General features: G+C 59.9%; 1 protein-coding gene across 2 annotated transcripts; it reads right to left on the reverse strand.

The window, feature by feature from the left end:
- Positions 1-889: 889 nt before the first annotated feature.
- On the reverse strand, positions 890-19,128 carry ANKRD52 (ankyrin repeat domain 52). Of its 2 annotated transcripts, none has more exons than XM_030510514.1 (28): positions 19,017-19,128; positions 17,564-17,647; positions 16,756-16,834; positions 15,829-15,899; positions 14,847-15,047; positions 14,672-14,759; positions 14,014-14,156; positions 13,691-13,903; positions 13,527-13,605; positions 12,962-13,076; positions 12,791-12,873; positions 12,588-12,651; positions 11,856-11,924; positions 11,538-11,678; positions 11,320-11,397; positions 10,978-11,089; positions 10,380-10,451; positions 9,837-10,038; positions 9,511-9,598; positions 9,294-9,411; positions 8,492-8,711; positions 8,083-8,170; positions 7,663-7,746; positions 7,377-7,522; positions 7,182-7,264; positions 6,727-6,809; positions 6,413-6,504; positions 890-5,756 (listed from the first exon to the last, which is right to left on the reverse strand). In XM_030510514.1, exons 1-28 carry the CDS (start codon positions 19,041-19,043, stop codon positions 5,512-5,514), a joined length of 3,168 nt encoding a protein of 1,055 aa, XP_030366374.1. In that variant the 5' UTR covers positions 19,044-19,128; the 3' UTR covers positions 890-5,511. The 2 variants fall into 2 exon arrangements, with proteins under 2 accessions (XP_030366374.1, XP_030366373.1); XM_030510513.1 differs by having other exon boundaries at positions 12,588-12,705.
- Positions 19,129-19,790: the final 662 nt, after the last annotated feature.

Raw genomic sequence — 19,790 nt, forward strand, 5'->3', positions numbered from 1 at the left:
ACGCCCCCATCCAGGCCACGCCCCCCGGGCACTGTCCACCGCGGCGGTGCTGATCCAGCCCTGGCGTGTGCGGGGAGAACCCCCCAATATAAGGGGTGTGGGGGTCAGCACCCCACAATATGACGTCAGCGATGACATCACACCCCCCCCACACCCTCCCTTTCCCTACCAGAGGCATAGAGCCGCCAGGCTCAGAGCTGTTCTTACCCTCCTCGGAGGTGGGGGGAGCCCAAGGAGGGGGTTTGGGGGTCCCCGAGCAAGGCAGGAGTTGAATGTGCCCCAATGAAGAGGAATCAGTGGTGCCAAAGGCCAAAGCCACCAGGATGAGGATGTCAAGGTTTGGGATGTGCGATGGGCACAGAAGGACCGGGACCGGCTCCGAGCTCCGTTCCCATCATCACAGCCTCTGCTCTCGGTACCACCGGGGTACCAAGGTACCTCCAGGCTGGGCTCAAGGCCCCCGAGCTCCCTGCTCCTCACCCACCACCAGCCCCCTCTCAACTTTGCTTCTCCTTCTGGTCACCCCAACCCAGATCTCTCCCTCCTTTGCCCCTCAAACTGGCCGCGTCTCATGTAGTTGATAACTCAGGAAGGGAAAGATGCTGTTTGCATGAGAATGTGCCTCTGACTCCTGGTCCCAGCCCAGACCAAGCCAACCAGTGACTCCATCCGCGTCCTTCACGGAAGCAGAGCCCGGACCAGGAAGCCAGCAGCGGGTCTGCAGGACCCCGGTGCTCCAAGGAGCAACAACCCCCTTGGAAACTAAGCGCAGAGCACCACAGAAACACCACTTTTGGTCAAGGAATTCCCTCCTTAGGGCCCCAGGAATGAAAAGCCAGGCCAGGAGGGTGCAGCACACCCCCCCCATGGTCACCCCACAGCTCACCTCGAGGTTTCCATGCGTTTCACTTTATTATTTTCAAGTTGACGAACAATATCGATAACGACTGGGTCGAGTAAGGCTTTGTTCCTCTTGTGTTTCCCCTCCTTGGCCCCTGCTCGGGACACGCAGCCACCGCCCGGACACACGGACCCGCACACGAAACCGCTTTGCACGCACACGACGACACGGCAGAGGGAGAGTCGTTGCTACCTGACGGGTGGTGAGGTCTGTCCTAGCTTCGAGACACACGTTGACGTGCAGAATATACAGAGGTGCAGCATTTACACACAGGATATCGTAAAGACACAGAGCTCGCTACAAGATGCCTTCAAAGTCCTTAGGGATGCAGCCCCCCCCTTTCCCCACCCTCGGGTGCTCCGGCTCCATCCCGCTCCAGCCTCATCCGAGGATGTTTAACTACAGAGCCCCGATGCTGCGAGCTGGGCACACACGTTACCCTCCGCCTCCCCGTTCCAAAGCTGATGCTTCCGCCTCCTCCCGGCTCGGTTGGTTTTGGGGGGGGTTTTCTCCTTGCAAACGCACCCAGCACTGCTGAGCCCGGCAGGATTGGGCCAGGAGAAGAGGTTTGAACAGCTCCTCGTGTCCTTGGAGAGAAATAGAGAAACAAAAGGAGGGGGGGGGGGAAGAAGGAAAGGAAAAGAAGGAAAAAAACCCCAAATCCGCGTGGCCGGGAGTGGAAGGGGTTGGTTTTTCCTTTGGTTTCTTACTGAAGGCAAAGGGGAGCCTGCCCGGATCCCACCCGACATTCCCATTGAGGTCCCCCCATTTGTGGTCCACGGGACCCTCGGGATGGAGCGGGAGCTCCCCCCCCAACACCAGGATTCATTTGGGGTCCCGGGGGGGGGTTGTTGTGTCGGGGTCTCTCTCATTCCTCACTAACACCTCGCTCCGAGCGGTCAGAACAAACAGGAACATCAACCTTGCTCCGTGGTTTTTTTTTGGGGGGGGGGTGGTTTGCTTTGCTTTTAGTGCTACTTTACCATCTACCTCACTCCAGCCCTGGGATGGGGCTGAGGGAGATGCTCAGGGTCCATCTCGCTCCATCCCGGGGCAGGACGAGGGGAGGAGAAGGGAATGGGGGGGGGGGGGGGGAACCATCTAGAGATCCACGTTTCACATCACCTGCAGCTCGGGCCCAGCAACAACGAACCGACCCCCCCCCGGGTTCAGCGTTGGGAGGGTGAATTTCATTCAGTGCCCAACGGAGGCCGAGCCCCCCTTTTGGCCCCCCCGGCCGTTACATTCAGTGTTTGTCAGCAGTTTCTATGGCTCAGCGGGGCCGCGGGGCTGCCGGCCCCGTGCTCAAGCAGTGGCAGTGCAAATCCACCTCGGATTTGAAATGGAGTTGTGCTGTTCGGTTTGGAATCCTCTCGCGCAGAAACACACCTTTCCCTTTGCTCATTCACTCCCTCAAAACAAGCTGCTTTTTCTGGGTTTTGTTGGTTTTTCTGGTTTTTTTTTTTTTTTTTTTATGTGGGTTTTCCTCTCTTTTAAACTTAAAAAGTGAAAAAAATATAAACCCAAAGACACTCTCGTCTCCCTTCCGCTCTTGGTTGCTCTCTTATCCCATGGGATGCTAAAGGGAATCCAGACTCATGCTCGAACAAAAGTGCTTATTACTTGAAGCAAGTGCTTTGGACCAAGGGGGCGGAGAGAAACTTCCTTGGTTTCCGAGGTTGGGGAGGGGGGAGCCGGGGATCCAAGAGCTTGGAATAGCTTTGGGAATGGGGGGGGGGAAAGCCAAAAAGTCACTGCTTGGTGAGAGCTACACAGCAAAACGCTGCCGGGCGCCGGCAGGACGCGAAGCGGGAATGGTCCAACTTTGGCATTAAAGGTCCTTGGGGAGGGAGGGTTTTTTTTGGGGGGGGTGGGGTGGGTGGGTGTCCCCGGAAGTTTCCCTCCACCCCTCTTCACAATGCACCAGGGAAACCATCACAAATCTCGTGGAGCAAAAAGAATGCATTATTACCAAACACTTGGATTATTACTGAAATTGTCAAGCTGTGCTGTCAAATGGATACAATACAGCGTTAAAGGAGAACAAGACTGGTACCTGCACCCAAAACTGGCCTCACGTCCCCCCCTCTCTTCCCACCCTCCCTCCCCATCGTTCCTCCCATGTGCTCCCAGGCCATGGATGCGCTGCTGGAACCTCGTGTCCCTCCATCATTCTTCTTCTTTATAAGACCCAAAGGGGAAGGGGAGCAAGAAGATCCTCACTAAGAGCATGGGAGGGCTGGGAAAGCACGGAGCTGCGTGGAGAAGCCCTTACAGAGATCACATTGATTGTCTCATCGTTTTTAGGCGCGTCGAGCGGGAGGGAACGTGTCGCAGCACAGAAACAAGGCCAACAAGAGCTGAGCTTCCTCCTCTGAGCAGCAGGACTCAACAGCCACACTACCACTGCTAAGGAACAAAGAAGGGGCTGGGGGGGGGGGGGGGGAAGGAAAAGCAGCATTGAGCAACGCTCCACCCCGGCTCCGGGTCAAGTGAAATGGTGCTGGAGTCCCGGCCAGCGCTGCCAAAGCCCCTCGAGGCTGAGGACAAGGGCTTGAGGGGCATGGATGGGAGAGCCGGAGCCATGCCGGGCTCTGCCCCGCTCCGAACGCGGAGCCGGGAGCAGCTCGGCCCCTCGTGTGCCTGCACAAGTACTTTAGCCCTTGGAGACGGCGGCTCAGGACTTTGGACCCATTTCCCTGCCCTGGGAGGGAGGGTTTGGGTCAGCAGCGAGAAGAAGAGATAAAGCGATGCTGAAATTCCTCCTGGAAAGGGAAAGAGCAGGAGGTGGACTCCATCAGTGTAAACAAGTCTCTGTTTCCAGTTCTCCTCTGTAGAATACTGAAAAGGATCTTCCCAAAGGATTCAGTTGATTCAAGTTTCTTCTGGATCCGAACTGAGGTAATTCGGTGCAGAAAGGGCAACACTTGCTTTCAAGCTACAGGGAATAAGGGGGGGCGCCGGGACCTCACCACCTCTCGAGTGCTTTGCTGAACAAAGTGCGGGTTGGGAATGGGATGGGAAGAGGGAGCTCAGCTGGGAACGGTGAAGGGAATGTGCTCATCATCACCCAAAGGCCAAGACTGAAACGTCCTATTTGGTTTGAAAGAGTTTGGCTTTGGTTCAAAGAAAGCAACAGCGCGAAGGGGCCACACCACAACCTAAACCCAACAGAGCCACCCTTCGGAGGAGCCACCTTCACTGGGGAACCACTCACCACCGCCAGAAACAAGAGAGCAACAGCTCCTCGTGGGTACAGAACGGCTGCTCCTCTTGGGAGGAGGAGGCTCAGTGGGATGCAGGGATGCTCCGCTCCCTGCTCCCGTCCCGAGGGCTCCCACCGCGGTGGCTCCAGCTTGGGAAGGGCGAAGATGCTTCCTGCCATCCCTGTGGCCCTGCCAGGTCTCTGCATCCCAGTCTTTGGCTTTGAACAGACTCGTGAGACGGAGCAAGAGGGTTGTTTTGTGCACGTGACACTGTTACAGTAATCCCAAAGGGGAAAGAAAAGAGGGGAAAAAACCCTAAAACAAGGGAATAACATCGACCAGTGCAACATTCTCCAATGCCTCGAAGCTGCATTGGGAATCTGAGTCCTCGAGTTCCAAACCCCCCCCCAAGGAAAAACACAACCACCCCACAAACACGCCACGATGCTGCAGTAGAAAAATACACACAGATTTACTCCGGGTTGGGACTAAGGGCTTTGAAGTGCATTTTTTGTCCTTCTTAAAAGGTCCAAACTTGCAGGGAGGGTTTTTTTTTTTTATGGGTTTTGTTGGTTTTTTGCTTTTTTTCCCCCCAAGGAAAATGCTCCTTTTCTTTATAAATAACTTTTTTTTTGTTTTTTTTTTTTTTCTCTCTCTCTCTAAATAAAAAAAAAGCAACACGGGAACGGCCACACGGAAACAGGGAATGGAACCTTGGACAAGCATCGATTCCTTGGATCTGACCCTTGGCCAGAGGAAACAAAACCCAACCAACAGAATCCCTAAAGTGCCTGGTAAAGGGGAGGGAGGCTCCAGCAGCGCATCCGTAGCCTGCCTGGGCACGGGGTCGGGCAGCAGCACCCGTGTTGCATACCCATGAGAGCTGCCTAAAGGGGAGTTCAGTGTCCCAGCTACAGTAGATCTGGATTCAAGTGTGTGTGTGTTGGAATGGGAGGATGAGCTTGAGAAGTGATTGCAAAGGGAGCGGCGGCCCTCGGCCAGCAGCTCCCACCCGCCCAAGAGCAGCCCATTCCCTCCCCGTCATCCCACCAAGAGTTCAGGCTTCCCCATCCCGATGGATGGAGCGAGGAGGGGAACAAACCCCAAAGGTTGAGGAGGAGGAGGAACCAAAAGGTCGGGGCGGGGGGGGGGACACAAACCCATCTGCACCCACCTCCCACCCTGAGCGCAGCAGGACAAGGATGGGGAGAGGCTTGAGAAGGGGCCGGGGATGGCACCGGCGCTTCCAGCTTCGGCACCGCAGCGGGAAGAGGCAGCGCTGAACTCTTGGCTTACCCGGCTGCACGTGGAGGCCCTGCCCAGTCTTGTTCTCCTTTAAAGTGCCCTATATTTATAGAACTTCTAAATAAATATAATAAGATATTAGGTCACCCATAGTTTAAGCTACTCCGAGTAACAGCCGTCCAAGCCGATGGCGCTGGGCCGGTCCTTGCCGTAGGGGCAGGAGCTGCCGTTGGGCAGAGCCCCGCAGGCCGCCGTTTTGGCTGCGATGCCGCAGTTCTTGAGGAGGTTGAAGCTGAAAGAGCTGATGGTGTCTTTAGGTGGGAAAGGCTTCATGGTGGAGAGGATAAGTGCCAGGCAGTCGGCGACGTCCTTGTTGGGGGCGCACGCCAAGGCTGGGGTATGACCTAGGACAAAGGCGAGGGGTGAAGAACCGCGCTGGGGGGGTGAAACACTTGGGTTGGGGCAGTTTTCATGCCTGGATCAAGGGTGTTTTGAGACTAGATTTGTCTTTATCTCTCAAAAGAGCCTGTTTCTGGCCATCGGCGAGCCCTGCAATAGCAGCAACTGTGTGCCAGGATCACCAGGACACGAACAAAAAGCCTCCAGAGCACTGGCAGCACAAGGATATTCTTCTAGAACTTAACTTCTGTTATTCTCTAACTTCTATATATAGAACTTATATTCTTCTTCTAACATCCTAGAACTTCAAGGTATTCCAGCAGAGCAAGAACTCTGCTGGGAGAAAAAGCTTCTGGCCACAACGACCACTTGCAAGTGAGTCAAGGGCTCCTGCTGGCTCAGGCGGGGCTGGGTTTGTGCCTTGGCAGCAGCCAGGCAGCCCCAGGAGATGCAGAAGGGGGTGAAGGATGCAGTGGGAACCTGGGAATGCCTTCACAGGGCGCTGATGTCCTCACCCCGGAGGCTCCTGCAATGCCACGGGCTGAGAACAATGGGAAGGATACGGAGATGCTTCTGGTCCTGGCTGAGCGCTTCCCCCTGGGAGCACCCGCTGAACCCCCCCCTGCCCCCAGACCCCACAGCACCCATGGGGAACACGCACCTTCTTCATCCACAGCCAGCACAGTGGCCCCTCTGCTGAGCAGGGCCTGCACCACGGCGGCCAACCCGTTGCGTGCTGCGATGTGGAGCGGCCTGGGGGGGAGCAGGACAGGCAGGAGCGTTACCCCAAGCAGGGCCACGACATTCCAACCCCATGGAATGCTCCAGGCTTGGGGCACAGTGGCTGGAAAAGGACCTGGGTTGATGGAGCTGAACAGGAGCTCGTGCCCAGGCAGCCAAGAAGCCCCCAGCATCCTGGCCTGGCTCAGCACCCCCATCGCCCCCCAGCAAAGCCAGTTCCTCCCCAATACTCACATCTGCAGAGCACTGTTACTTGCATTGATAAGGCCAAGGTCTTGGGTTTCCCCCAGGATCAACAAGGCACACTTTTCATGACCCTGGAAAGGAGAGCAGGCTGCTCATGGAGCTCGAGCAGGACAAGCAGGAGCAGTGGAGGTGACCTGGTGCTGCCCGGGTGGAATGTGGTCCCCCAGGATACAGAAACGTTCCCTAAACCCAACCTTCCACACCAGGTCAGCCCTTTGGCAGGGCCTGAGAAGCCCAACTGCTGCCCCCTCCATCCCCTGCACTGCACGGACACGCTCATCCCCAGCCTCCTGCTCCCACCATGAGCTCAGAGGGTCCTCAGGGTGTGCTACAAGCTGAGCCGCTCAATGGGGCAGGAGCGTCTGCACAGGCAGAGCTTTGCCTCTGCTCTGGAGGAGGCAGATGAGCCCTCTCCTGAAGGTGATGGTGACTGCAGCCCCTACCTTGCTGCAGGCCAGGTGAAGAGCTGTGTTCTTGTTGACATCCAGCACAGTTATATTTGCTTTCGCTTGGTACAGCAGGAACTCTGGAAGGAGGAGGGAGAAGCTGCTGCTCAGAAGTGCTGTGGGGCAGAGGCCCCAGAGCACGGAGGAGGCACTGGGAGGCTCGGACCCACACTGGGGACCCACACCACGTACCGACTGCTGCAGTGTGCCCGTTCTCAGAAGCCACCATGAGCGGGGTCCTCCCCAGCTTGTCAGTCATGTCCACCTCGGCTTGGTGGCGCAGGAGCAGCTGTAAACCATGGATGTTGTCTGCAAAGGCAGCAGCGTGAAGGGGTGTCCTGGCGAGACAAGAGAGCGGGTGAAGAGGAGGGCGCAGGGACATCAGGGTCCCTTTGTGCCATGGGCAGGCGTGTGGCAGTCACAGCCCTCACCCAGGGGGTGGGTGACAAGAGAGGGACAGGGACAAGCCTGGACTCACCTTCCTTTGGCATCTCTGCTATTAACAATCTTGGCACCTAATGCTTCCACCAGCATTTCAGCAGTGCCATCCTGGTTGTTAATTCTGTGGTGGGGAGGAGGAGAAGGGAAGTGAGAGCAAGACTAAACAGCGCTGACCCGAGTGCAGAGGGAGTGAGCAGCACGTCCCTGGCGCTCTGCAGTGCTTGAGGGTGAAACAACCCTTCACCCTTCCTGGTGTTACTCAAGGAAGCCCAGAGCCAATGAACCCCCATCAGCCCCAAGCCCCTCTGTGCTCAGTGGGACCCGAGGAGCTGCTGCTGCCCAGGGCAGAGCCCCTGGTGAGAAGAGCAGGGTTTGGAGCTCCTCCACTGAGACCATGGACCCCGTCTCACATCACCCGGCTGGGAAGAAGCCAAAGCGGGTCCCAGATGCCACTTACACTGCACAGTGCAATGGAGTAAAGGGGTTTCCTTCTAGGTATGCAAATGGATTGTGTTCAAGTAACAATTCAAGACAATCTTCATGCCCTGGGAGGAAAGAGGGGACAGAAGAACATCAGCACCCAGCCTCTGGTTCCTCACTTGGAACAGCAAAGAGGGATGGAAGGTCCGAAAAGCCCCCAGAAGCTGCAGCCCTGGAAGAAACAGCCTCACCTCTTCCCTAATCCCTGTTTTCCTGTTCCATTCCTTTCTGAAGGATGGCAAACACCCCCCTCCTCCCTCCCAGATTCATGCTGCCCTTTCCAAGAGGCTGCGAGCTCCGAAAGCAGAGGGGAAGAGCGGGATAACCCCCTTCCCTCCTCCCCATCACCAACCAGAGGCGGGCAGGGGCCCAGCCCGGGTCCTTACCGCTGTATGAAGCCCAGTGCATGGGGGAGTAGCCGCTGTAGTCCACCACAGAGTCCAGAGGGTCAGTAGAGAGGGCTGCCTGCAGCAGGGTCCTCAGGATTTCCAAGTGCCCACAGGCCGAAGCGAAGTGGATCGGGGTCCGGCCCTTGAAATCCCGACACAGGACGAAGGCATCGTGGTCCAGCAGAGCAGCCAGGCAGTCCTCACAGCCCGTCACAGCCTGAGGCAGGGCACAGGGCCGGGGGCTCACAGCTCAGCCAGCAACACGGAGCGGGTCCTGCCCCTCTGCTCTGTGAGACCCCCCCTGCAGCGCTGTTGTGGTGGCCCCAATGTCAGGACATGGAGCTGCTGGAGCGAGGCCACGAGGATGATCCAGCAGCTCCCGGATGGAGCCAGGCTGAGAACATTGGGGCTGGAGAAGAGAAGCTGCGTGGAGACCTCAGAGCAGCTTCCAGGGGCTGGAGGGGGCTACAAGGATGCTGGAGAGGGACCTTCATCAGGGATGGAGCGATGGGACAAGGGGTGATGGGTTCAAACTGGAACAGGGACAGTTCAGGTTGGAGATAAGGCACAAGTGAGGGTGGTGGGACACTGGGATGGGTTGAATGGAGAAGGTTTGGATGCTCCATCCCTGGCAGTGCTCAAGGTTGGAGCAACCTGCTCTAGTGGAAGGTGTCCCTGGAACTGGATGATCTTCAGGTCCTTTCCAACCCAACCCATTCTACGATTCTATGAAATAAGCCAAGCAGCCTGCACGCAGGAGGAGGAGCAGAAGCTGCAGAGCTCCAAGGGACACACTCACCCCTCGGTGCAGCGCCGTCCTTCCCCTCTTGTCCGCTGCGTCGGCCGTGGATCCCTTCTCCAGCAGGAGATGGACACAGTCAACGTGGCCGTTCATGATCGCCAGCATCAGTGGGGTTCTGCGGGGGGGAAAGGCAGCAGGGAGGAGAGGCAGCTTGGAAATGAGCTGGCTTCAGGCCCAGCCACCCTACAAGGTGCTTGATCCCACCCAAACTCACTGGCCGTGGATGTCCATGACGTCGGTGATGTCCGCCCGCTCCCCGCTGTCTATCAGGAGGTGCAGGGAATCCGTGTTCCCGTTGGCAGCTGGAGATATGAGGAAAGGAGGAGTCACACACGCACACAGGTAGGGATGGGTTCCTCCTTCCTGCCTCCACCACGAGCCAAGGGAACGGGCTGAGCACCTCCACGTGCACAGCCCGAGCTGAAGACGCTGCTGGTGTCACATCCTGCCTCTGAGCATCACCCTGAACCACAGCGCGGGTGCACGGGAAGGGCTTTGGACACACGCTCAGCACCCTCGGCCCCGCGTGCCCTCCATCACCTGCAGCATGGAGAGGGGTCCACTTCCTCTTCCTCTCCTTCACCAGGGCGGAGGCGCCGTGGCTGGTGAGCACCTCCACGCACTCGGTGGAGCCTCTCTCCGTGGCGAGGTACAGCGCCGTCCGCCCCTTGTGGTCCCGCACGTCGAGGTTCACCAGGGTTTCAGCAAGTGTCTTTAGGGCTTCACAGTGACCATTATAGGCCTGAGGACAAAGCACAGCATGGGCAAGCACTGCCTGGAGAAGCTGCACCCACAAGGGTCCCCTCTGGGTCCCTCCAGCGCCTCTTGCTTGCACGTGGGTCCCGTACAAAGCCCTCGCCCGCTCCCACATCAGATACAGGAGGTGGCTCCCAACAGCCTGGAGAGCCCAATGGGTTTAATATCCAACCCAAAGGGACTTTGAGCACTGGCAGCACCTTCCTTCCTCTGCCCCGCTCAGCACTGATGCTGCAGGGACAAGCCTGCAGCCACCAGGACACAGCACAAATCCCACATGGAGCCAAGCGCCCTCCACAGCCCCGGGGCTGGGCCAGCCCTACTTACAGCTAAGTGCAAAGGGCTGACTGGAATGGTGCTTTCCACATCCTCCAGGCAGTTGAAAGACATTTCCAGGAGCTGCAACACAAAACCACAAGTGATCCACGGAGGCTTGGGCAGAGGCTCTGCCTCCAGCAGGCTGCAGAGAGGGCTTCGGAAACCTGCTCATCTGCCTTCAGAATGATCTGCGATTCAGGATGGGCCCCTCCTTAAGCTGCCTTTGGGCCCAGCAGAGTCATAGCAAGGCCCTGCTAATCCCAAAGCCTCCCCACTGCTTGTCTGATCGCTGCCCACACGGCTGGAAGCTCCCCCTGCAGACAGCTACAAGGTGTTTGCTGTATTGCAGGAGCTCTTCCTTGGCACAGCTCCTCAGGCTTCCTTTGAAGAGCCCAGCCTTGCTCTCCTGGCAGGGGCTTACACAAGACAGCCATAGATCAGCAAAGCTCTTTTCCCTCAGGCGCGGGTCTTTCCTCCACGGCATTCCCAGCACAAGAGCTCCAAACCCCTGTGCTTTACCCTGGCACTGTCCTGCCCACCCCACCGAGTCCTTCACCCCCCGGCACATCCCTCCTGGTGGCACAGGGGGCTGCTCCAGCTCACTCACCAGTTCGAGGTTCTGCCTGTTGCCGTAGGCTGCTGCGTAGTGGACAGCGGTGTAGCCCTGCTTGTCCCGCAGGGATGGGTCAGCACCATTATCCAGCAGGAACTCCAAACAACTGCAACCAGCAAGAGCAAGGAGAGAGGCTGAGCTTTGCCGGGTTTAGCTCAGAGGAGAGGCTGCACTAATCCCCCTCCAAGCGAGGACCAGGATGCAGCGGTCTGGTTGCCTTGAGGATCACATCAGACGTCTCCTGCAAGGCCTCAGCGCTCAGCAGATGTGAGGTATTCCCAGTGTCCCCATGCAGGGAGCCAGGGAAGGGGTGAACAACCCACAAGTACCACTCACAAGAATGCTTCCTTCATCCTGGACTCCTTCAGCGGCTCCTCATCAGTGTCATGGCTGTTTCCTGAATGAGTCTCTGCTCTGGAAGGGCAGGGACCAGGCTCAGTTTGCTGCCAGCACCGAGCCCCAGCAGCAGCAGGGACACGGCCAGGGCACAGCAGAGCATCCCCTCCAGGCCTGGGCCACCACCTCCAGCCCCAGCAGCGCGTGGGGACACTCACCTCCTGTACGTGTCCGAAGCAGCAGCATAGTGTAAGGGGGTGCAGCCTTTGCAGTCAGCCTCGTTGACACTGCCTCCTGCTGTCACCAGTGTCACCGTACACTGGTAGCTGCCGTTGGCAGCTGCGTAGTGCAGTGGAGTCCTGCACAGGGGAAGGAAAAAGGGCTCAGGATCAAGCCTGGCAGCAAAGGCAGGAGCCAGAGCTGGACCCCTTGGGGTGAGACGGGCGAAGGAAGCAGCTTTAAGCACCAAACGGGGTTGGAATGTCCCAACCCAAACCCTTCGGCTGGTTTAGGGCTCCCTCGCAAGGCCTACTCACCTTCCAAATTTATCTCTCCTCCTCAAGTCAGCACCGCTGCTCAACAGCAAGTTAAGACATTCAACGTTCCTACAGCAGGAGGGAGGGGAGTTACACACCGATGGGGACACCAACTGCTGGCTGCAGACGTGCCGAAGCTCAGTGCGGTGTCACCTCTGGGCTGGATGCTGCACACGCAAAGCTCTTCCCTGCTCTCCCAACCCTCCCAGCTTCCTGCCCTACCACTGAGTGGAGCTCTCAACCACCCCGGACAAGCAGCCCCGGCCCCAGTGCAGCTCAGGCACTGCGGGTGATGCTGCAGGATGCAGGATTTCTGGCTCCAAGGGTGAAGGATGGCTCCGAGACTGGCTCTCAAGCACCCCCAGAGCAGAAACAAGGTCCTCAAGAGGACTCTACACCTCTGCTGGATCACTGCAGCCACATTCACCTTCTCCACACGCCCCTGGCCACCAACACGAGGCATTTCCACCCCTGGAAACGCAGGCAGCAGCTCGTGAGCCCTTTAGGAGCCAAGGGAGTGTTTCACCCCCCTTTAAAGATGGGTAAAGAGCCAGGGAGGGTGTGATGGGACGAGTCAAACAGCAGGAGAACACAGCCCAAAGGTTTCCTTATCACCCCTGCTCCAAGCCAGGTCCCTGCTCCCTGATCCAGGGCTCTGCCCCCAAAAGCCCTGCACTGGGCAGGGCAGGAGGGCCCTGCTTTGGGCTGGGGAGGGGGGGATGCAGAGCTCACCCCCCCGAAGCAGCAGCGTGGAGGCAAGTCCTGCCGAGGTTGTCAGGCGTGTTGATGTCGAAGCCTGCAGACAGCACGTGCTCATTGCTCAGCGAGGAGACGATGCTGTACAACTGACCTATGGGGCAGGAAGGGGCAGAGGAAGGTCGGGGGGGGGGGTCCCCATCCTGTGCCCCCCATTGCAGGAGGAGCCATTCGCTCACCTGAGGAAAGTAGCTTACGACAACAGTCGGAAAATCCAAAGAGAACAGCTAAGTGCAGAGGGAACATGTCGTGGATCCCACGCCTGCAGGGGGGGAGGAGGGAGCTCAGGAGGGGGCATTCCTGCACCCTCCAGCGCAGGGCAGGGCAAAGGAGGAGGGATTCATCCTTACCTTGCAGTGTCAGCACCATTCGTCATCAAAGTACTTATTAGCAGCTCGTGGCCGTATCTAGCAGCAACGTGGAGGGGGGTATTGCCGTATTTGTCAGCACAGTCAATCTCACTGCCTGCAAAGGAGAAGCCAAGTGGGTCTCTGCTGCACCCCCACATGCTTGGGGGCTCAAATCCACCCAGCACCGTGCAAAGGAGAACCGGGAACTGCTCTCTATCGGCTCGTATCCTGCCAGCCCGGGCATCAGGCTCTGCCCCTTGGCCCCAGAGGGGATGCTTCAGGCCTGGGGGTGCCCAGCGGAACGCGGGCTGTGTGCCAAGCCTGCAGCCTCTCACAGCAAGATTGGCTTCCAGGCTGTGGGCACGTTCCTTGGCTGCAGCAGCTCCGACCCGGCTGGAATGTCAGCCCCTTGGGTCTTGCACTTGGCTGCCTTTGAGGGCACACACACACCCCCCCCCCGAGCAGCACAGGGCCACCAGCCCCGAGGGCAGAGAGTGGTCTCAAGCTCTGGCAGCAAGCGCTGGGAAGCAGAAGGAAAGGCTCGGAGCAGGAAGGAGCCACTCACCATTCTGGATGAGGATCTGCGAGCGCGTGAAGCGGCCGTGGATGGCAGCCATGTGCAAAGGGCTCTTCCCTTCCTTACTCTGCGGGGAGCAGAAGGGCTGTCACAGCACGAGGGCTTCCCCCCGCCCTCCCCAAAGCCTTGTCCCTGCTCCTCCCATCCCAGACCTGAAAGTTGACATCGGCCCCGTTGTTCACCAGCAGCTCGAGGCACAGGGCCCCGTTGGTGGAGACGGCAGCAAAGTGCAGGGGGGTGAAGCCCTTCTCGTTGGGCTGATTGACGTTGGCGCCGTAGTTGACCAGCTCGTTGGCCACAGCATCCTGGCCCATGTAACAGGCAATGTGAAGTGCAGTGTTACCGAAGGTATTTGGTTCATCGATCTAAGAGAACAAGAAGAAACAACCCCCGAAGGATGTGGGGATTGAGGGGAGAACAAGAAGCAGCACCCAGCACCTTCTCCTACTCCTGTCCCTGCACCCTGAGGTCCTACCTCGACTCCCAGCCTCAGGAGGTGACGCACGACTTCGACCTGGCCGCTGGCTGCTGCAGTGTGCAGCAGGGTGTAGCCCTTCTTGTCCTTACACATCACATCAGCTCCCCGGGCCACCAGCAGCTTCAGAACTTCCAAATGCCCTGTGGAAAACAGCAGTCAGAGACAGGGAAAGCAAAGCAGCCCCTGGGGAGCCCCCCCACCCCGAAAAGGGGAGCCAGAAGCATGGGATGGTTTGGCTTGGAAAGGACCTTAAGATTATCCAGTTCCAACCCCCTGCTATGGACAACTCGCCCTAAACCACGTTGCCCAAGGCTCTGTACAGCCTGGCCTTGAACACTGCCAGGGATGGAGCAGCCAAACCTTCTCCATTCAACCCATCCCAGTGTCCCACCACCCTCACAGGGAAGAACTTCTTCCTTGTATCCAACCTGAACTTCCCCTGTTCCAGTTTGAACCCATCACCCCATCGCTCCATCCCTGATGAAGGTCCCTCCCCAGCATCCTTGTAGCCCCCTCAGCCCCCTGGAAGCTGCTCTGAGGTCTCCACGCAGCTTCTCTTCTCCAGCCCCAGTGTTCCCAACCTGGCTCCGTATGGGAATGTACGAGAAGAACGTAGGAGAAGAACCCAGCCTGATGCCCGTGGGGGCAAACCTACCTAGGAAAGCTGCCCAGTGGATGGGCTGGCGGTCCTTCTTGTCACAAGTGCTCAGGCTGGCCCCTTTGTTCAACAGCAGGTTCACCATCTGGTTGGGGAGAGATGGTGAGAGGGGCAAGGCGGAGGGGCCCAGGCAGAGGTGCCCTGGCCACAGGGACGGAGACGCGGTGCCCACCTCGAGGTGGCCGCTGTGCACGGCGTGGTGCAGCGCCGTGCGGCCCGTGCGGTCGGCCACGTTGACGGTGCTCAGCAGGGGGATGATGGCCTCCACGCACTTGGTGGCCCTGTTGGCAGCAGCCACGTGCAGCGGGGTCTGCCAGTGCTTGTCGCGGGCGTTGACGTCTGCAGAGTGCTTCAGGAGGAGGTGAAGTGCCTTCTGGCAAGGAGCAAGAGGAAGGAGAGCTCGAACCCAAGCTGCTGGAGCGCTCCGGCATCGGGGGGAAGCTGCAGCATCATCCACCTCATGCTTTCAGCACACACAGACCCACACACCCTGCTGGGGCTGAGCTGAAGCTGCTCCCCCCCAAAGGAGAGGACCCGTTTGCTTGAAGCCCTGTTTCAGCATCTTTTCCCAGAGAAAGGGTAAAGACAGCAGGAAAGAGGCTCCAGGAACGAGCAGGGAGAAGGAATCTTCCCTACATGAATCCTCCAACCTCAACCTGGACTGCTCCAGCTCCTGCCAGGAGTTTGGTGCATGGGACCTGCATGAGGCGGGTTCACCCCAGCCCTGGTGCCACTGCTCTGCTCTTTCCTCCCAGGGCTGGGTGATACCACATGGAACGGATGGGCAATACCTAAACCCAGCACTCCCGAGGGCAGGATGGAGGCAGGAATCACTTTGGAGCTGATGGAACAGCCCCAGCTCACTGAGCTCCTCTGTTCAGTGAGCCCAGAAGTGCCCCCACACGCTCCCAGCAAACACCTTCAGCAGAGGTTCACACTCATGTGTCTCATCCCATGGCTGCTGAGTTCATGCCACCAGCTAAGCGCGATGAAGGTGAGCCCAAGGAAAGCATTCCAACAGCATGTGCTGGAACCAGCTCCCGAGAGGAAGGGGGAGAAGAGCCCCGTCAAAACCGGGATTAGCCAAAGCCCTGGGGAAGGGGGAAAGGCACCACCCCATGCAAGGAGCAGAGCCCATCCGCACAGGAACCCACCTCATGGCGAGACGCCGCCGCGCGGTGCAACGGCGTGAGCCAAACCGTGTCCTTCGCGTTAACGTTAGCACCTAAGGGAGGACCAAAGCGGGGGTCAGGGGATGGAGAGGTGCTAAACTGCCTGAGACACTGGTTCTGCAGCACGAGGGGACCTTGAGGAGAGCCGGAGCCCGGGATGTGCGCGAGGAGCCTGCGCTGGCGCAGAGGACACGGCGAGACGCAGCCTGGAGAAGCTGCGATGCCCCAAGCACTGGTGTCCCGCGCCCCCCAAAGCCTCTGGCTTCTCCTTGCTGCTGAGAACTCACCACACAGGCATGGCCAGCCCAGCACAGGGCACCCAAGGGCACCCCGTGCTCTGTAGGTGCAGCTCAGCAGCCCCAGTCCTGTTCAACAAGCCCTCAGCAAAGGATTCCCCTGAGTCTCTCCTCGTTGGGGTCACACCAGCCGCAGGGTTCCCCCAGCCCAGCAGCAGCACCCGGAGGTGCTGTGGTGGGGAACAGCAGACCAGGAGCACCCCCCCCAGGACCTCAGCACAGGGTAAAGGGCATAAAGAGCAGCTTTATGCCAAGGAACACACACAAAACCGAGCAAAATCCCAGGTTTTAGCTGATCCCTCCGCACGAGCAAGTGGAATGTGCGCCCCCGAGCATCCCCACTGCACCCTCCTCCAGAGCCCCATCCCAACCTCTCTGCCTTGGATCCCACCTCTGCTGTTTCAGTTCCAAGACACTTCTCTGCCTGGACAAACCTCTTAGGATTATGGCAACGTTCCCTAATCTCCCCCTGGCTGCAGCCCCGTTGGCTTAAGCGCAAGCACAGCTCGGAGGGTGACCAAACCCTCTCGCTCCGCACCCCTAAGGCCAGAGCAGAGCAGAAAGACACCTTCCAGGCAGTGCCAGCACCCAGCCTGGCACCCGTGGCCTTTACCTGACAGGATGAGGAGCTCGAGGATTGCAACATCTCCAAGGTAGGCAGCAGCATGCAGCGGCGTTCGTCTTTCTTGGTCCTGAGCAGGGACGGAAGGAACAGAACCTCGGGATGAGCTCTGAGGGCAGGGAGGTCCCTGCTCTGCTCCAGCCCACCCAGCACCTCCTGTGGGCAGCACCCCGGGATGGGGGACGGGAGGAAGCTGCTTTAAAGCCAACACCTCCTGCATGTGGCGACCAGAGCAGAGGGTACCTGGGCTGTAACCACAGCTCCTCACTTCATCCCACACCGACCCGGTCTGCAGAGCTCTGTGTGACCCGAGGTGAGAGCCTGGCCTCTCTGATCTTACCCTGGATACCTTCCACTTCTGGGTCCTCAGGCCCTGGGTAACCTCTGCCTGAGGCTTTCCTTAAGGAACACCCCATGGACTAAAAGCCAGGAAGCAAACAACAGGAGCACAACTCATTCCAAGCCCCAGATTTTGGGGTTTGGGGAAGGAAAAGCCAAGGAATTGCTTTTCATCGGGTTAAAAACTGGCAAATGGGGGGGGTGGTGTGTGTGTTCATTAGTTTTTGGTACCACCTCGTGCTGGCACAAGCAGGCGGGAGGACGGGGAAGTGAAACCCAGCTGGCAAAGCAACAGCATCCCTAAACCTTGCCACCCAGAGAGGAAACGGAATGGGAACAGTTGGGGTGAGACCCCACTCGCAGCCCTATGTGCAGCGCTGGTGGCCTCAACATAAGAAGGATGTGGAGGTGCTGGAGCAAGCCCCGAGGAGCTGCAGGGAAGGGGCCAGGCAGCACTCACCAGTATATTGATGTTCTCCTTCTGATTCAGCAAGGACCTCACCTCCTCTACATCGCGGTTGAAGATGGCTTGGACCAGAGGAGGCTACAAAGGAGAAGAGAAGCACGTTGTGAAGGTGGCACCACATGGGGAACTTCTGCCTGAGATCCCATCTCCATCTCCCCTCTGGCGGGTTAAAGCCATTCCCCTTGGCCTGTCCCTCCATCTCTTGTCCAAAGCCCCTCTCCAGGTTTCCTGGAGCCCCTTTAGGCACTGGAGCTGCTCTAAGGTCTCCCTTTAAGGAGTCTTCTCTTCTCAAAATGCCATTTCCATGCCCCAGGCTCTTTGGGGCAGAGGCTCTGGGTCCGGGCAGCACTTGGTGCTGCCAAACCTGCTGCTGCTTCCTCATGGTTCCAAGGGCTTATCCTGAGCTCCCGGAGGAACCACGTCGGGAAGGCAATCCCTCCTGGTCCCTGCTCGCCTAGCATCAAAGCAGCTCAACACGGGGAACACATCCTGGGTCAGAGGCAACACGTGAGTCACTGCCCTGGAATGCAGCAGCCTCAGCATCACTGTTAGATGTTAAACACCAAGAAAGGGGGTTTCAAAGCAAAAAGGGGAAGAATCACAGAGGATAATTGTGCCTTTGGTGGTGTGAGGGTTGCAGCAGAGCCGGGTCTGACACACACACACCCCCCATTCACACGGACAGCGCAATGACTTGGCTACCACCAAGCAAATCAAGCTGAAAGTCCCATTTCAAGCTGGGGGCAAGCCCCATGCTCAGCCCTCCCCACAGGCTCCGCTGTGGCTGGGTCCATGGGGGCAGCAGCCCCCAGCTCCCAAATCCAAGGGGGTTTCCATAGGACACTGAGCCCAAGGAAGCGGAGCCACAAGCAGCAGCAGCTGGAGGCGCTCCCGGCCCAGGGAAGGAGACCGGGATGCTCGGGAATGGGGGGTCCCAAGCGAGGCCCCGCAATGGGCTGGATGGGAACCGGCAGCACCGGGGTGGGAGCTGCCTGAGACCCGGTGTGGGAGACACCCCGAGCCCCACAGCCCGATGGGGTCCCCCTGCACCCGGGGCCGGTGCCCCAGCTGAGGGGACACGTCCGGGGGTCCCATCCCGGGCCGGCGCTTCCCTGCCGCGGGTCCGTGCTCCATGGAGCGGGGGATCCCCCCGCCTCGGCCCGCGGGGTCCTGCCCGCACCGGAGCGCGGTTCCCGGCCCCGCCGGGCCCGGCCGCCGAGCCCCGCGCCGGGCCGCGGCTGCAGCGGGGCCGGTGCGGGAGGCCCCGGCGGCCGGTGGGAGCGGGCCGGGCGGCCCCGGACGGCGGCGGGCGGGAGCCGCGGCCTGGGGCGGCGGCTGGGCCGGGCCCGGCGGCGGCGGCGCGCACTAGGCCGCGCATCCCCGGGCTGGCGTAGCGGCGCGGCCGGGCTCGGCGCAGGGGCCGTGGGGCGGGCGCGGGCGGCGGTACCTGGTCCGTGATGCTGAGAATCCCCATCTCGGGGCCGCCCTCAGCGCGCAGCTCCCGGCATCGGGCTCCGGCCGCGGCGGCTCCGCTCGGGCGGCTGTGGCGGGGCGGGGAGCGCCTGGGCCCGCCCACCGCTCGGGGAGCGGCCGCCGCCGGGCCGCAGCGCCGCCGCCGGCCGCTAGCGCCGGCTGCGGAGCGACACCCCGGCCCCCCGCGCGGGGCACCCCCGGGGGCTCGCTGCTCCGCGCCCCCGTCACAGCCCAGCCCGCAGACCCGGGGCCACGGCGGGTGTCCGGGGCAGGGGCGGGGGGAGCCCGGCCGGAGCCGTGCCGGTGCGCGGGGTCCGTCCCCCCCGGGTGGCCGTGGCTGGTACCGGGGCGTCGATGGCAGCCACGTGTGCGGGTGTCACCCCGCGCCACGGGGGACCAGGCAGGGGCCGGGGCTTGGGGCCGCTCCCCTCGGTGCGGTGCGGTACGAGCCCGGCCCCGGGGCTCCCGTCCCACCAGCGGGGTCCGTCCGCGGGCACGGGGCTGCGTCCATCCCGCGTCCTGCCGTGAGCCGGGGGTTCCATAACGGGGTGAACCGAGGGAGGGACGGAGCCGCTCGTGCTTCCATGGGGAGAAGGGACCCACGGCCCCGAGCCCTGCTCATGGAGGTGGGGGGGGGCACCGGGTGTGTGTGGGGGGTGTCCCCCACCGGGGGTGCCCGGTTGCCCCCGGTTGCGGCGCTAAAACCCACCCCCAGAACTACACTTCCCATCGCCCCCCGCGGACTACA

Source organism: Strigops habroptila, chromosome 23 (assembly GCF_004027225.2).
Source record: "Strigops habroptila isolate Jane chromosome 23, bStrHab1.2.pri, whole genome shotgun sequence".
Lineage (NCBI taxonomy): Eukaryota > Metazoa > Chordata > Aves > Psittaciformes > Psittacidae > Strigops > Strigops habroptila.

What these genes read in the sequence shown, in the direction of transcription:
- ANKRD52 (XM_030510513.1), bottom strand. Translation starts at nt 19,043, where the DNA reads ATGGGGATTCTCAGCATCACGGACCAG. An exon ending in TCCTGAGGCTGGGAGTCGAG is followed by an intron (nt 13,904 to 14,013) that starts GTAGGACCTCAG and finishes TTGTTCTCTTAG; the next exon opens with ATCGATGAACCAAATACCTT. An exon ending in AATGGTGCTGACACTGCAAG is followed by an intron (nt 12,874 to 12,961) that starts GTAAGGATGAAT and finishes CCCCCCCTGCAG; the next exon opens with GCGTGGGATCCACGACATGT.